Source organism: Phocoena phocoena, chromosome 21 (genome assembly GCF_963924675.1).
Source record: "Phocoena phocoena chromosome 21, mPhoPho1.1, whole genome shotgun sequence".
Lineage (NCBI taxonomy): Eukaryota > Metazoa > Chordata > Mammalia > Artiodactyla > Phocoenidae > Phocoena > Phocoena phocoena.
In genome coordinates, this window is record NC_089239.1 from 19313750 (window position 1) to 19328958 (window position 15209).

General features: G+C 40.1%; 1 protein-coding gene across 1 annotated transcript in view; it reads right to left on the bottom strand.

The window, feature by feature from the left end:
• FGL1 (fibrinogen like 1) overlaps positions 1-15209 on the bottom strand; it is a 33031-nt gene that overhangs the window by 7536 nt on the left and 10286 nt on the right. Inside the window, exons 2-5 of the mRNA XM_065899938.1 lie at positions 14618-14697; positions 12047-12227; positions 487-646; positions 148-245 (exon numbers count right to left, since the gene is read on the bottom strand). Coding sequence (XP_065756010.1) covers positions 148-245; positions 487-646; positions 12047-12227; positions 14618-14689 — 511 coding nt within the window. The 5' untranslated portion in view covers positions 14690-14697. The remainder of the gene's footprint in view (positions 1-147; positions 246-486; positions 647-12046; positions 12228-14617; positions 14698-15209) is intronic.

Genomic DNA, 15209 nt, shown 5'->3' on the forward strand with positions numbered 1-15209 from the left:
ACAAAGGGAATTATTGCCCAAAAGCGATCATTGCCATCTGCAAATCATAGTAGTTACTGAATTAGTTCTATTGCCTATGATTTAGTGAAAAATATTTGTGTTCTTTTTATTGTATTTCAGATGAAGTTGATATTAGGCAAACTTTACCTTGTGTAGTCAATAAGTGAAGATTTCTATTACCCAGCCAATATTCACCATTTTTTTGGACAAAATTTCCAAAGCCGTTTTCATAGTCATTCCAGTCTCTAAAAAATTAAAGTGAAAGCTGACTTTAGCAAAATCCAAATGGACCTTTGCAGTACCCAAGGTGTGCACCTCCATCCCTACCCCCAATATTTTCTTGATTAGCTAATGTATTTTATTATTATTAAGAGAGAATGAAATTCTGTCTAATTAATACACTTCAGGATATAATAAAAAGGCTTAACTTATTGTAAACCTCACATTTCCTACTCCAGAGAAATCCTTATGTCATAATTAACACACCTGTTAAAGTTCTCACTGCCATCAGATCGTCTCTGAATTACAGTCCACCCTCCTCCATCGGACATGTCACAATAAACAGAGAATTCTGCTGGGCTCTGGAGAGGTTTGATTTGGTAAAATCCACTCTGCTTATACCCATCATTGAAAATCTCTGAACAATCTGTTTGGAAAACAAGGTAATGCAGTACTTGTTATCTGTCTCTTTTTTTTAAAGGGAGCCTCTGAATGAGATTACTCAATACTAATGGAGACAGATAAATACATGATGTAGATAAGCAGCTGTTTAAAACTGAATCTTGTACATCTTCCAGTGGCTATTAGGAAATTCTTATTTATTTCTTTTCCTAGTATTTAACTAACATCTGCCTTCTTGATATGATCATGGAAAAAATAAAACAGTGAAGTATGTATCTGGTTTTTCATTTCTGATTCTTGTAGAAAACAATTAAAAGTATATGTTTCAGTTAAGCACAGTATATTTAAGTGAAACTTATAGCTTTATCAGACAGAACAGAGGAAATTTTCTCTCCTGTGACACTAAAATGAAAGTAGAAATATAACACCAAACAAATAATTTAATATAGATTATCCTGACTTAGAGCAACATAAATCATTCTGAACATCTGGAAGTGAACTCAAAATAGTAATCTTCTGGTTAGATTCTTATAACCTCCCAGTCTCATCAGATTTTTTACTAACCCACTGAAATTTATAACAGTCCATGCATTCTTAGATGTTTTTGCTGAAAACTGCAAGATTCTACTTTTGTCCCCACAGTCTCCTTTGCTATGGTATTTCTTTGACCCCTGAAGCAAACATAGCTACCAGTTTGTCACCAAAAAATAATATCTGTTTCTTAAACCACTTGAGCGTGGGATAAATTAATATCTATTTGGTCTTATCTAGGCTGATCTGTACTGACTTCGAGAATATGGCAAGTATGGACTCACTGTTGTTTAGACGCCCAGGAAGCTATGTTTTAGGGTAGTTGAATTCATGGCCACTGTAAAGAGATAGTTTCAAGGAAACCCAGTCACAGACTTTTGAATAAAAATACTATAATTTAACATCACAAACTTTCAAATTTTACCCTTATCATTTTATTTCCTTCCTTTTTAAGAAAAAAAACATTTTCTACAATTCTGTAACTATGTATGGCAATGGATGTTAACTAGACTTACCGTGGTGATTATTTCACAATACATACAAATATCAAATCCTTATGTCGTACACCAGAAACTAATATAATGTTTTATGTTAAATTGTACCCAATAAAAAATTTCTCTTCCTGATTGGATAATTCCATTCTTTTAGCATATTTTAAGTTCTTTCTTCACTTTCATTGTTTTGATGCCAAATTGTCTACAACAATTTTGTTACAAATAAAATATACTCCACATTAAATAGATTGAATAGCCAATAGGAATCAGAAGAGAAATGAAAATAAAGAACCTTCATCACTTTCTAAAAACCCTTATCAGGTTGAGACCAATCATATACTACTGCTTTGGTGAAATGTTCATTTTTCTAACGATTTAGGTTTTATTCATATATTTATTTTTGAGATTCAGAAGCCCAAGTGTTCTTTATACATGCTGGATTATTTTTTAAAAATCCTGTTTTGGCAATTAAACAAGCAGAAAAACAATGGGAAAATGATTATCTAAAATTAGTTCAATGTTATTCAAAAGCTTACATCTGTGATCAAGTATATCACACAATATTTTTCATTAAAGTAAGCAGATTTTAACGTTGTTAGGAAAGGAGCTCTTTGCTTACATTTAATTACCTACCAAAGAGCTGAATAGTAAAGACTCACAAGTTCCAGACCATTTTCCAAGCAAATATGAAAATGATTAGCTATAACAGTTGCCTCTGGAAAACTCTGTGAATATGGAGTTTTCAGCCAACATTTTCTATTTGTTTTTATTTTATGCCAACTCTGAGTTTAAGTTTTTAAAAAATTTTTCTTCTTCCCAGAGGAAAATGCCAAACACAACTTAAGATCCAGAGGAAGGATTTCAACTGAAAAAAAAAAACAAAACCCCAACAAATAAATAAACATCAAAAAAGTGCCAGTAGCTCAATTGCTTATAGCAAATAAGTTAAGGAGCCTGCCTGGGGGAAATGTGACTTACACTGTGATAGAAAGTTCAAGCAATGTAGTGTTTAAAATATTAGCTAAATATTTAAAACTATGCTTTTCAAAATGTTTCGACACACTCAATGCCCCCAGGAGGGGGGCTAAAGAGCTCTGTGTTCATGGGAGTTTAAAAAAAAAAAAGAATTTTTGGATACTTACATAATGCTAGAGTGAGGCCAAGGATACCTGCCCTCTGTTTGATAGACACTGTGTTAAACTGGGTGAGGTGAACACCTTCTCTGATCATGCAGAAAGCAAGCCATTTTGGAAGGCTGAATGTTGAAGCTTCAAGAAGTGACATGACAGCCTGCCAAATGAGCTTTTTCCTCTTGTCCCAGAATGGTGGCTGAGCCCAAAGCTGAGAACCAAAGGCACTAAGTACCCCACATTCTAAACTCAAAGAAAGGCCAGCATGAACTCAGCCACCACGCCACAGAGCATGCTGGGGAATGCCAGAACTGGCCCTACCACTGCCATCCTTACCCCCAGGCAACATAAGATAAAACTTAAGAGGAGAGAGAGGAAGTTGCAATATTCTTGTATGGGAGGGTTGGTGGGCTCTTTCCTCTGAAAACAAGGGAGAGAAGATATAATAATGTAGATAGATAGCTGGCACTCATTGAGCTAAATGCTAAATGCTTTTGTAATCATGTTACATGTATTAACTCATTTGCTCTTTTTAAAAATTTTTTATTTTTGGCTGCGTTGGGTCTTCGTTACTGCACATGAGCTTTCTCTAGTTGCGGCAAGCGGGGGCTACTTTGTTGCGGTGCGCGGGCTTCTTCTTGCGGTGGCTTCTCTTGTTGCAGAGCAACAAGAGGTGCGCAGGCTCAGTAGCTGTGGCTCATGGACTCTAGAGCACAGGATCAGTAGTTGTGGAGCACGGGCTTAGTTGCTCCATGGCATGTGGGATCTTCCCAGACCAGGGATCGAACCCGTGTCCCCTGCGTTGGTAGGCGGATTCTTTTTTTTTTTTTTTGCGGTACGCGGGTCTCTCACTGTTGTGGCCTCTCCCGTTGCGGAGCACAGGCTCCGGACGCGCAGGCTCAGCGGCCATGGCTCACGGGCCCAGCCGCTCCACGGCATGTGGGATCTTCCCGGACCGGGGCACGAACCCGTGTCCCCTGCATCAGCAGGCGGACTCTCAACCACTGCACCGCCAGGAAAGTCCAACTCATTTGATCTTTACAACAAAGAGATAGGTATTCTTATCACTTCCATGTTACAGATGAGGAATATGAGGCACATAGAGGTCAAGTAACTTGCGCAAAGGCCATGGCTAGCAAGGGCAACTGGACTTTGAAACCAGGCTTTGGACTCTCTACAATAACCACTACACATACTGCCTTGAGAGACTGTCTCATAAAGACTGGGGGCTCCTGCAGAAGTGGGCATGGTTAAACTAGTGGTCTTGGCTGAACAGATGTGATACCAAAGGCTGTTATGATTGTCACCAATTAGTGTGAATTTGGTACTACAATCTTTTAATGTAGGCACATAATTCAATCACACCCAAAAGATTAAAAAAATACGTTTAATTATATGTTGTATAAAAATGGTGGTGGTGTGATGAATTGGGAGACTGGGATTGACGTGTATACACTGGTGTGTATAAAATGGATGACTAATAAGAACCTGCTGTATAAAAAATAAAATAAAATAAAATTCAAAAAAAAAAAAAAGATACTGAGATAGGAGGTAGATGGGGCCTTGGGCTGGACAGCTGGAGTTTGTCCAGCGGAGTAAATTGGAGCTTTGTTTTCCCTGACACTCCAAAGACAAAGTTAGGGCAGGAGCTGAGCTCTGCTAGAGTAAAGAGATAAGATGACCACATCTATTACCTTCCCAACTGCATATGTGCAGAAAAGCTCCTCAGGGGTCAAAAAGGGAGGGGCACGACCCCATAACAAATGTTGTCAAATCTCCCACAGGCCTCTGCACTGAAATCCATCTTGGCAAAAAGATGTGCATGCATGTTGGAGAGATTTCTAGGGCAGGTCAGGTGTGAAAAAAGAAACAAGATAACTGGCCAAAGGTAAACAAAGACCTGGAAGAACTGCCCTATATACATGATTTGACCCCCTCTTTACTGCGCTCCTCATTAGGGAGGACACCCACACCCTTTCTCTCTGGGTGTGTATTTCTGCCTCGCTTCTGTCTTAAATAAATAAACTGTTTCTCTGTGTGCTCTCCCACATGTATGCTGTGTCTCTAATAATAAACTTTGTACCTGTTTTTGCAAAAAAAAAAAAAAAACATGTGATTTGTGCATTGTTTTCAAAAATTGCTAGGTTGTATGTAATTAGGCATTTTCTACTATGAGATGAATTAGAATTCAGAAAATAATTGATTTAGTAATAATACAGTAACTTGTAAATAAGAACAAAGAAATTTATTTCTACAGATCATATACATGTATACTTAATTTTTTAATTTAAGGAGAACAAAAACATACACTTTGGTGTGAGCAAATTTTTATATATTTTATATAATATTATATATTATATAAATATATTATATATTTTCTTAGAATTTATGTCTTATATATTTTATTTATTGAGTGTTTGTCCTTGGTAGGCTCTCTAGTACTATTTTCCTATATGCTGAAAAATAAAATACAATTGAACTGGATTTATATTTCATAGCTTATTCCTCCTTCTCCTTCATGCTTGCTTCATCATAAACACACCATCATAAACACATAATCATAAAAACAGATCTACTGCCTTCTGGAATTTTTTTAGCTGTTATACCCAGAAACAGTCATCTAGAATGTCTATTATCTAGAATGTCTATTATCATATTATGCATGCTATAATTTTTTAACACACACACACACACACACACACACACACACACACTATAATAGTTTGTCTAGACCCTGTCCCTATGACTCTTCTACCCAACTCCTACTTATACAGTCAGTTCTGCGCTGTCCTTGGTATTTCAATTTCCTAGTAACCGATTTCTTGCCTTACTCCTTGTTTCCTAAGTTTCCTAAGTTCCTAAGTTCTGCTCCCAGCACTCTCAACACAGTGGTGAGAGTTTTAGTGCTTAAACCTCACTCTTCCCAGGACTGGTTGCACAGTCCCTGTAACAAACACCCAACTGCCTGCCTCCTGCCATTATCTGACACTTGAATCTGTGTTGACAACCCACTTAGATTGTTTAAATAGACACGCTGGAGCTTGGTTTGGTATTTGGAATAATGGTACTTTTTTTTTTTTTTACAGCCGCACCATGCAGCTTGCGGGATCATAGCTCCCTGACCAGGGATCGGGCCAGGCCATGGCAGTGAAAGTGCCGAGTCCTAACTACTGGACCGCCAGGGAATTCCCTGGTACTTCTTCTCTTACACTGATCAGTTTCTTGCCCTTGAGATAAGTTTTGTTCCTACTTTTGGAATCACATATCCTTTGCAGACCAACCTGTTACTTTCCTCTGAGTTGTTATTCAAATAAATATCTTGTTTTACTCCATGAGTACATTTGAAGCATCTGCCCTCTCTTTTTTTTTCCATCTGATTTGTTCCACCAATTAAATTTTAAAAATATATATTGAACATTCACAATATGCCAATCATCACATTAGATGCTAAAGATACCAGTACCTAGACAGTTTAGCAGGAGATAGACAACTAAGCATGCAGTGACAATACTCCATGATAAGTGCTGAGACAGAAAAGTAGGGACTTCCCTGGTGGTCCAGTGGTAAAGAATCCACCCTCTAATGCAGGGGATGCAGGTTTTATCCCTGGTCAGGGAACTAAGATCCCACATGCCGCGGGGCAACTAAGCCCACGTGCCACAACTATTGAGCTCGCACGCTTAACTAGAGAGTCCGGGTGCCACAAACTACAGAGCTCATGAGCCCTGGAGCCCGCATGCCACAACTACAGAGAAGCCTGCACACCACAGTGAAGAGCCCGCACGCCACAACAAAAGATCCTGCATGCCTCAACGAAGATTCCGCATGCCACAACTGAGACCCGATGCAGCCAAAAATAAATAAATAATAAATAAATCTTTAAAAAAAAAAAAAAAAGAAAGGATAGTAAAAGGTGCTTTTGGAGTACATGGAAGTGATGCCTAATTCAGTCTTGAGGGTCAGGAAGTTTCCTGAAGGGCTAAACTGGGGTCCGAAGGATGAATAATAGGAGTCAGCCCAGGGGACAGGATTGAGTAGAGAAGATGCCCCAGACAGAGATAATGGCTAATGTAAAGTTCCCAGGGCTCAGGAGAGCAGGGTGCTGTTGAGAAACTGAAGTCAGTTACTGTACCTGGACTGTAACATGCAAAAGAGAAGCATGAAAACAGTTAAGGTCAGAATTCTAGCTCCACCGTATACACTTGTAATCCCATACCTGTGCAGCCTCCACAAAGCCAGTACACTCATAATACCAGTGATCTCTCTGCCAGGCGATCCCCTCCAACACCAAAGATACTTTTAACTCCTTATCATTCTACTTTGAGCCCCTGTGGTCTAGAGGCAGCGTCATCCCTGGAATCGAAGACTCTCCTTCGCACTTACAACCTCTTCTCTCTCCTATTCTTGTACCACTCCCACTCTTCTCTTTTCCCTAGCTTTGTTTATGCACTTGGGGGTTTTGATGGCTGCTTTCTCTGACCTCCCTGCCCCAGCCCTGACCCCTCTTCTGACCTGGGGGGCTACAGGAGAGAGAACAACAGGGGCTGAGGGTGACAGCAGCAAATTCAAGGTCATGCTGGAAGTTATGTCAAATTTAAATGGCAAACACTTTATATCCATTCTCCCCAAGGAAATTGGGGTAGGCAAGATATAGATACGGTAGATATAGATAAATCTTTTCATTTTTGTCAGGATCCCTCGTAGTTTTGTATCTAGTTTATTGTGTAACAATTTGTCTTTGAAACATAAAAAAAAAATAATGATAGATATATTTATGAGTACTTACTGTGTGCCAGGCACTGTTCTCATTGTTTTACATGTATTTATTCATTTAATTCTCAAAATTCTCTAAATTAGATACTGTGATTATCCCCATTTTACAACTGAGAAAAATGAGGCAAAAAGAAGTTAAACAAATTGCCTGAAGACCATTGTTAGTAGTGCTACAATCCATTCTCCAAACAATAGGCAAGACTTAACCTTGCTTTAAAATAGACTATCATATGTGTTTGGGTGACTAAGGGCAGGGACATCCACAGAGGGCAGATCCAGGCCATTATGATGGAGCCCAGAGTCGTTGTGTAATCTACTTTGTTTCTATAACAGCCTCTGCTATTCCTCTAGGAAAATTCACTGGCAACAGCGATCCTTCCAGTGTTTCTTCTTTAGAGTCGGTTATGTCAGAACATGCCAGTTTCATGGGTTGCCTGTCTGGTTTTACACTTAGCAGGGGAAGCACACATGTTATTCCTACTTCGCCGCTGGCTGGGTGCCCGTGGCTCCAGATTGAACCGGGCTTCTTAGAAGAATTAAGCCAATGCTTGATAGCCCCGTCATAATATGGCCACTAGCTGACCACAGACTTGGGCAGTGGATGGGGCCAGTTGGCTGCTACTTCTGGTGGATGCAGCTTTTGACCAGGTACTATAATGGAATGATTTTAGGTCTCAGGCAGATCTGTTGTGTTAGACTTGAAAGAGGTCCAGTACCCATGTCTTTTCAATGTTTAGATTTAGTAACTGTAATGTCTCTTTAAATCTATGAGCATATCTCAGAATGGCAACCTCATTTCTCCCCATCCCGTGCTTGGTAGAAGGAGATGAGAAACTGTGAGGATGGCAGGTCTGATTCACTACTTAGTGGCAGAGAGCAGATGCCTAAGCCATGCACACCCCAGGCCCTGTCCAGGAAGGCACCCTCCACTGCCCTATTGGCTGCAGTGTTCTCCCAGCATCCTCTGTTGATCCTCAAGTGCCCCTGTGGGAGGAACACACTGGATTACATCTTTCGCTGAGCAACATCTCCTGGAAAGTACATTATCTTGATGATGGTAGACAATCTTTTGAAGACGGCACATTTTAATCCTTGAATGGGCTTCCTCATTTGTACCAGTCACTGACAATCTGTTCATCAAAAAGATCATCCCCCATCAGGCATTTAAAGACACATGATCTTGACTGACACGGAACATGACTCCTGGATTTAGGAAGCGATGTTAAAATCTGCCTGTCCACTCCCTCCTTGATCAAATGGAATGGATAGCCTAGGAAGCTACCTCACAATAACCCCTGCCAACTCATCTACCTGCCTCACCACTGAGGAATTTACCCCAAACATGCTTCACTCCTCCACCAGGAACACTCCATTCCAGAGCAATCATGGCTCTCAGCCCCTTACATCTCTGACCTCACCGACATTCCACTGGTCAATCAGGTTCTGAACAAACTACAGATCTCTCAGCTAAGATATCCTCTAGTGAATCAATGACAGAGTGGTCACTGGTTGGCCCAGAGCCCTGACAAGCCCTGATGAAAGGACACCTCTAGTAACTTTTCTTTATAAAAGTACTACCTTCCCGAGCCAGAAGCTGATATCTAAGGCAATGTAAGGTATATTAGCTTGCTAGGGCTGCTGGAACAAAATACCACAAATTGTGTAGCTTAAATAATAGAAATTTATTTTCTCACAGTTACAGGGCTCGGAAGTCCAAGATTAAGGTGTCAGCAGGTTTGGTTTTCTCTGAACCCTCTGTTCTTGGCTGACTTCTTGCTGTGTCCTCATATGGTCTTCCCTCTGTGCACACACAGCCCTGGTGTCTCTCTGTGTGTCCAAACTTCCTCTTATAAGGATACCAGTCAGATTGAATTAAGGGCCGTCCTTAATGGCCTCCTTTTGACTTAAGCACCTCTTTAAGGGCCCTAGCGCCAAGTACAGTCACATTCATAGGTACTGAGGGTTAGGGCTTCAACATATGTATTTTGGGGGAACATGATTCAGCCCATAAGACAGAGTAATCAAATGGCTTTTTGACTATTCTGATTACCCACTTCTCTGTGAATCAATCCTGTCATCTACAATGATTGACCAAATTAACCCAGCGAGATCTTACCCTCTAATCTGTGTCTTATTGACATTTTCTGCAGCCTCAGGATAGGTACCTGAAGCCTCCTTGTTGGATACATAAACATATTACAACCAGGTCCCAAACACCCAATAAAAAGAGTACCAAACTGGGAACTTCCCTGGTGGTCCAGTGGTTAGGACTATGGGCTTCCACTGCAGGGGGCACAGGTTCAATCCCTGGTTGGGGAACTGAGATCCCACATGCTGCACAGTGCGGCAGAAAAGAAAAAAAGTACCAATCTGGTACAGGACCCCACCTCCTACCTGAAAAGAAATAAAGCCTCTGCTTTGTGACCTCAGGGAATCTTGGACTTTTTCAGCTTGTAGGAAGAAATTTGGTAAGAAGCCTGATCTGGTCATCCACATCCAACAGGGAAAGCACTCCTTTTCAACCCTGTAGGGATTATCATTTAATTGGCCTGGATTGGAGCTCAGGCACTGTTTATAATTTCTCAAGGGTCATTTGCATTTCTGCACATTTTGCACACAGAGCTTGTGTTCTGGACTGTTTTTTTCAAGGATGTTTCTATAGTGAACAGCTTTGGGCAGATAGAGATAGTGGCTGCCCCAGGGCAGATGGCGGGTTTGTGTGCTTCCTCTGGGGTACAAAGGCTGGGCAGATTTGCTTGTAACCTATTATAAAAGATTGAGGTTTCCTAAGCTCAGGGTTCCTCAGCTGTGACCTAGCCCACTGCCTGCACATCTTCCACCTGGATTATTCCACACTGCTTCCTTGGTATTTGCAGGCTGGACACATTGGTGCAAACATGAAGCTCATGTCTCTGACTCTGGAGTCTCTTGTCTTCTGCCAGCGTCCCTGAAACTGTGACAAGCCATCAGCATTTTAAAAGGTCACCAGGTGATTCTCAAGAGAATCACTGTCTTCAAGAAATCACTACTGATTCTGCTTCCTGTTTGATTGCTTTCCTGAGTCTTCTTTCACTGTCTTGCTTAATCTTCCCAGTAATTCTCCACTTAGGTTCCAGTTCCTGGTTCTCTGCTCCTGTGATGGCTTCAGAAAGTCCCTTGTTTCTGAAGCCTGTTTTTACCCAAGCGGTCCTTGGTTCCTCTTTGTTCCATGCTTCAGAGCCACACGCCATTCTCGCTCCGTATCCAGTCCCACTCTGCAGAACTGTGGCTCTGGTCTCCTTCTGTCCCCTAAACTGGGGAAGGCAGTTGGACTCCAAGGATCAAGGGCAAAGGATCAAGTTGCTGAACAACAGAGTCAGGAACTCAGGGCAAAGAGTCTGAGCAAAGAGAGATTAGGATCTCAGTAAAAAGAGAAAAAGGGAGCATTTTATTGAAGCATACATTGTAAGATTCTCACAACTCATATCTAACACTGATGAGTATATTTAGAAACACAAAATAAAGATGTTTTTATTCTCATCAGCTTGGCATCTCATTAGCCTCTACAGGTTCTCAGTTATAGTCAGATATATTTCCCAGTTTATAATTGCTTATCTTGCTATTCCTATTTCTATGTACTACCGTGCTTTCATTCATAAATATGAGGCTGTAGCATGTTCCAAGGACTCTGATGGGAAATAAGGAGGAAAGAGTGCATTAAACATCATCCCAGACCTTATAAAGTATCCAGTTAATTGACAAAGATAGGCTCATAAATGGAGAAATTATAATATGTCATGGCAGTACAGTAGACATATAAGAACAAAGGATTCCAGATGTCATTCTCATTTGTGACAACTATTATTTGTTTATTTTAAAGTTGCCTGGAGGAAATCAGGTGAATACTTTTCTGTAGGGAACAAGACCTGTGTAGGGATAAGTGCAATATGTTAGCAGTTTAAGATCATTTAGTTTCTGGGGGGAAACCTGGCCTAATCAAAGGGAAAATGACCAAACTGTAAAATATACACATAAAACATAAATAATAGGAAAATGATTTATTTTCCTAAATAACTCTGATTCTTTATCCTGCCCTGCCCTTTTACTCTATTACCTTACTTACTATCCTAAGGCATGTCAGGGTTTCAGAAGGGAAAGTTGTATAAATGAAATGAAGCAAGATACAGTACACAAATAAAAAACTGTAAAATTTCACAAATATAATCTGCCATTTGCACACTGATATTTAAACAATCCATTGTCATGATCTCTAATTAAACTATTGGAATCCTCAGATAATTGGCATATGCTATTAAATGTCCCTTGCAGAGATAATAGAGAGAAAGGGGTAAAATATAGTAGAAGACGTTTAAATTTGGTATAATGCTTCATGTTGCTTGTTACTGGAATAGGAAAAGGTCTTTAGCAAAACCTGAAGTGATCAAGTTACTAGCACCACCATTGCACACGGGTGTATGATGTAAGTTATGGTAACACATAAGAAACATAGATTCTGACCTGCGTATTGCCTCTTGCCTCCAAGGTCAATGACGCTATTCTCCTCTCCTTTATCAAGGAACTGGACTTCCTTCTCATGCAAAAGCTGCTCGATCTTGACTCGTTGCTGCTTGACCCTGGTCTCAAGCAGGTGCACCTGGGCTCTGAGCCGCGCCTGCTCGTGCAGGCAGTTCTCCAGAGCCTGCAGAGTAACGCGCATCTCGTTCTTAGGAAGAATAAACGCTCCGAACAAGCTGGATAAATTAACGATTCAAATTTGTCCCCAACTCCCGTTTCAGAATAATATTCTAACCAGAAAGTGGTTTGCAAGTTCTAACACTGTTTGTTATTTGAGGAATAAGAAATTATGGCTTACGGTAAAGTGCTTGAACTAAAAAATGATATAAAATAATCTGAATGACTACACCAAGAGCTGTAGAGTGGTTGTCTCATTTGATCCTTGTAACGATTCCACGAGGTAGGAAGGAAATCATCCTTGAGGAAACTTGCAATTTCTCAAGGAAACAGGAAATTCTCAGCGGGCAAGAGGAGTCAGGATTCATATCCAGTTCAAGGATCCTACTCTCAAACTCTACATATCACCGCCTGAGTGCTTTCTTAACAGGAAATTGCTTTACAGCATCATTACATGTGACTAGTGTGTCAGTCTCTAAAATAAACAAGGCTTTTGAATGACCTTTTTGTATTGATATGTTTTAAAAATATATTGAATGGTCATAACCTGATGACACATGGTCACCTTTCTAAGGGATGCTACTTTAGACCCTCAGATCCCTGAGTATCTTACCCATTTACCTGTTTCTGGAAATTCTACTGGAGTCACTTTACCTTTTGGCTTACTTATTGTTTTTCCCTTAATTATTTCAAAACAGGATGGAGAAGCCTGAGTCTTTCAGTTAAATTGTTTACTTTCTATAAAAAAGGCAAATAACCCAAGAATATTGCATGTGAAAGAGTTTATCAGCTTCCTTCTACAGTGGCATCTGACTGAGCAGATTTCTCCAGAGCTAAAGCAAATGTGGTGAGTTGGGAAGGGGAGTTGCAGAGGTGTGCCTCCTGGGAAGAGCTACTGAGACCAAGAAGCTGCAGTAAAGACCCTTAAGTACTCAACACTGGGAGAGTTACTAGGGGATAGTGAAGAGAAAGGACAAAAGACAAAGTTTTGCCTTTTTCCTGTTTTTACTTTGACAACTCTATTTGCAGCTCATGTCATGATCTCCTGTGATAAGCATAAATGTTTGCTGAGAAATTATGAATTTTAACATGTAAGTGCCTTACACTACTTTTATATACATTATTTCCTAAAATAGGCATTTGAATACAGTCAGACATATTTCCCAATTTATAATTGCATAACTTCCTGTTTCTATCTTTATGTGCTACCTTGTATTCATTCCATAAATATGAGGGCATACTGTGTTCTGGGCACTTTGCTAGGCTGTCTGAACAGCATGCTCAGATATTCTGTTTGGGGCAAAAGAAAGAGGAAAATACATTGTCTTCCTGTGAAGGACTATAACGTAAACATAGAAATTCAGCCTCTAAACTGAAGGTCATATAGCAAGAGAATGGAGAAATGATAGTAGAGGACTCCTACCTCCTGTCTCCAGGCCCAAGTCACTGAAGCTTTCCCAGCTGTTTCTCTAGGACTATTTCTTATTTTCAGACTCTCTCTTCAACTCTCTTTGATTTATCCTCTCTGAACGAGCTATTTGCTTAGCCCCCTGAGTTATACCTGTCTAAAAAATGAACAGCAAAGACATTTTACGGCATCTGGAATCCTGTGTTGCTTTCTAATAGTGGGAAATTGGTTGTGATATTGTTAAATATAGTGGACTATACAATTTAAAAATAACTAAAGGATTACAGGGCAAGGATGTTCAATTTTTATGTGACTACATATACAGTGTTAGTAAGCTTATTTAAAACTTAGGCGTTTTCTTTCTCCCAGAACTTTGAGTAAATGATTGTTTTTCCCTTTTTACTCATGAATGGAGAGGGGCACAAGTTCATTGCAATTACTTTCAAATAATCTGTTTAGTTTACACTGACAGTGTCCGATACTGGAAAGCTCAAGGTCAATTTCCAAGGACAGTTTTAAATTCTTAATATTATGCAACCACCCAAATAACTCCAGTAAATAAAAAAGATTTTACTTAGTATGAATACTGATTTTTACTTTAAAGGTTTTTTTTTTTTTTTTTTTTTGCAGTATGCGGGCCTCTCACTGTTGTGGCCTCTCCCGTTGCGGAGCACAGGCTCCGGACGCGCAGGCCCAGCGGCCGTGGCTCACGGACCCAGCCGCTCCGTGGCATGTGGGATCTTCCCGGACCGGGGCACGAACCTGTGTCCCCTGCATCAGCAGGTGGACTCTCAACCACCGCGCCACCAGGGAAGCCCTAAAGGTTTTTTTTAAAGCACTTAATAAGTGCCTATTATGTGGCAGGTGCTTTTTCATTTTCCCACTACTTAAGTTTTTTCAGTGACAAGTTACTATAGACTTTCTGCAAAATAAAAGAAAATTCAGATCTAAGTGGGTATTTAAAACAATAGCTTTTGTAATGAGCTTACCCAGCTTTCCCTGCCCATTGCCAGAACAGTGGTGAGAAGGATGAAACTGATCATCTTCGTCATTTTTCCCATTGAAAGAACTGCAAGAACAAAAAGAATTTCATAAACTTAATTTATTGTGAATTTTTCATGAGGCCAATGCTGGCTTGACTCAATGTGATCCAGGAGGTCAGACACAGCTCCAGGCCGTGTCTAATCTGAGAGTCGCCATGGAAATTCTCCTGGACTTTCCCAGGCTTCTCCCCACAGAAGGATGCTCACTGTTACCTTGTATAGAATTGAACTAGTTCCACAGCAAAAACAGAGGAACTCTGGCTCTTGGGAATATGGAAAAGGCACAGGCTCTTTAAGCACAAAGAAGTGGTTTCATATTTTGGCTCAGCCAGTTCCTAGTTGTGTGACCCTAGGCAACTTACTATAAAATGCTCCTGATCTGTAAAATAGACATCATAATTCTCACCTTATAGGACCATGGTCATTTTGATGTAATATTTTCAAACACCCTAGCATATGATAAGCGCTAAATGAATAGTCACTCATTTTGTATATGGAAGGCTTTTTATTTTGACAAAAAGGAAGAAAGAAAAAGTTA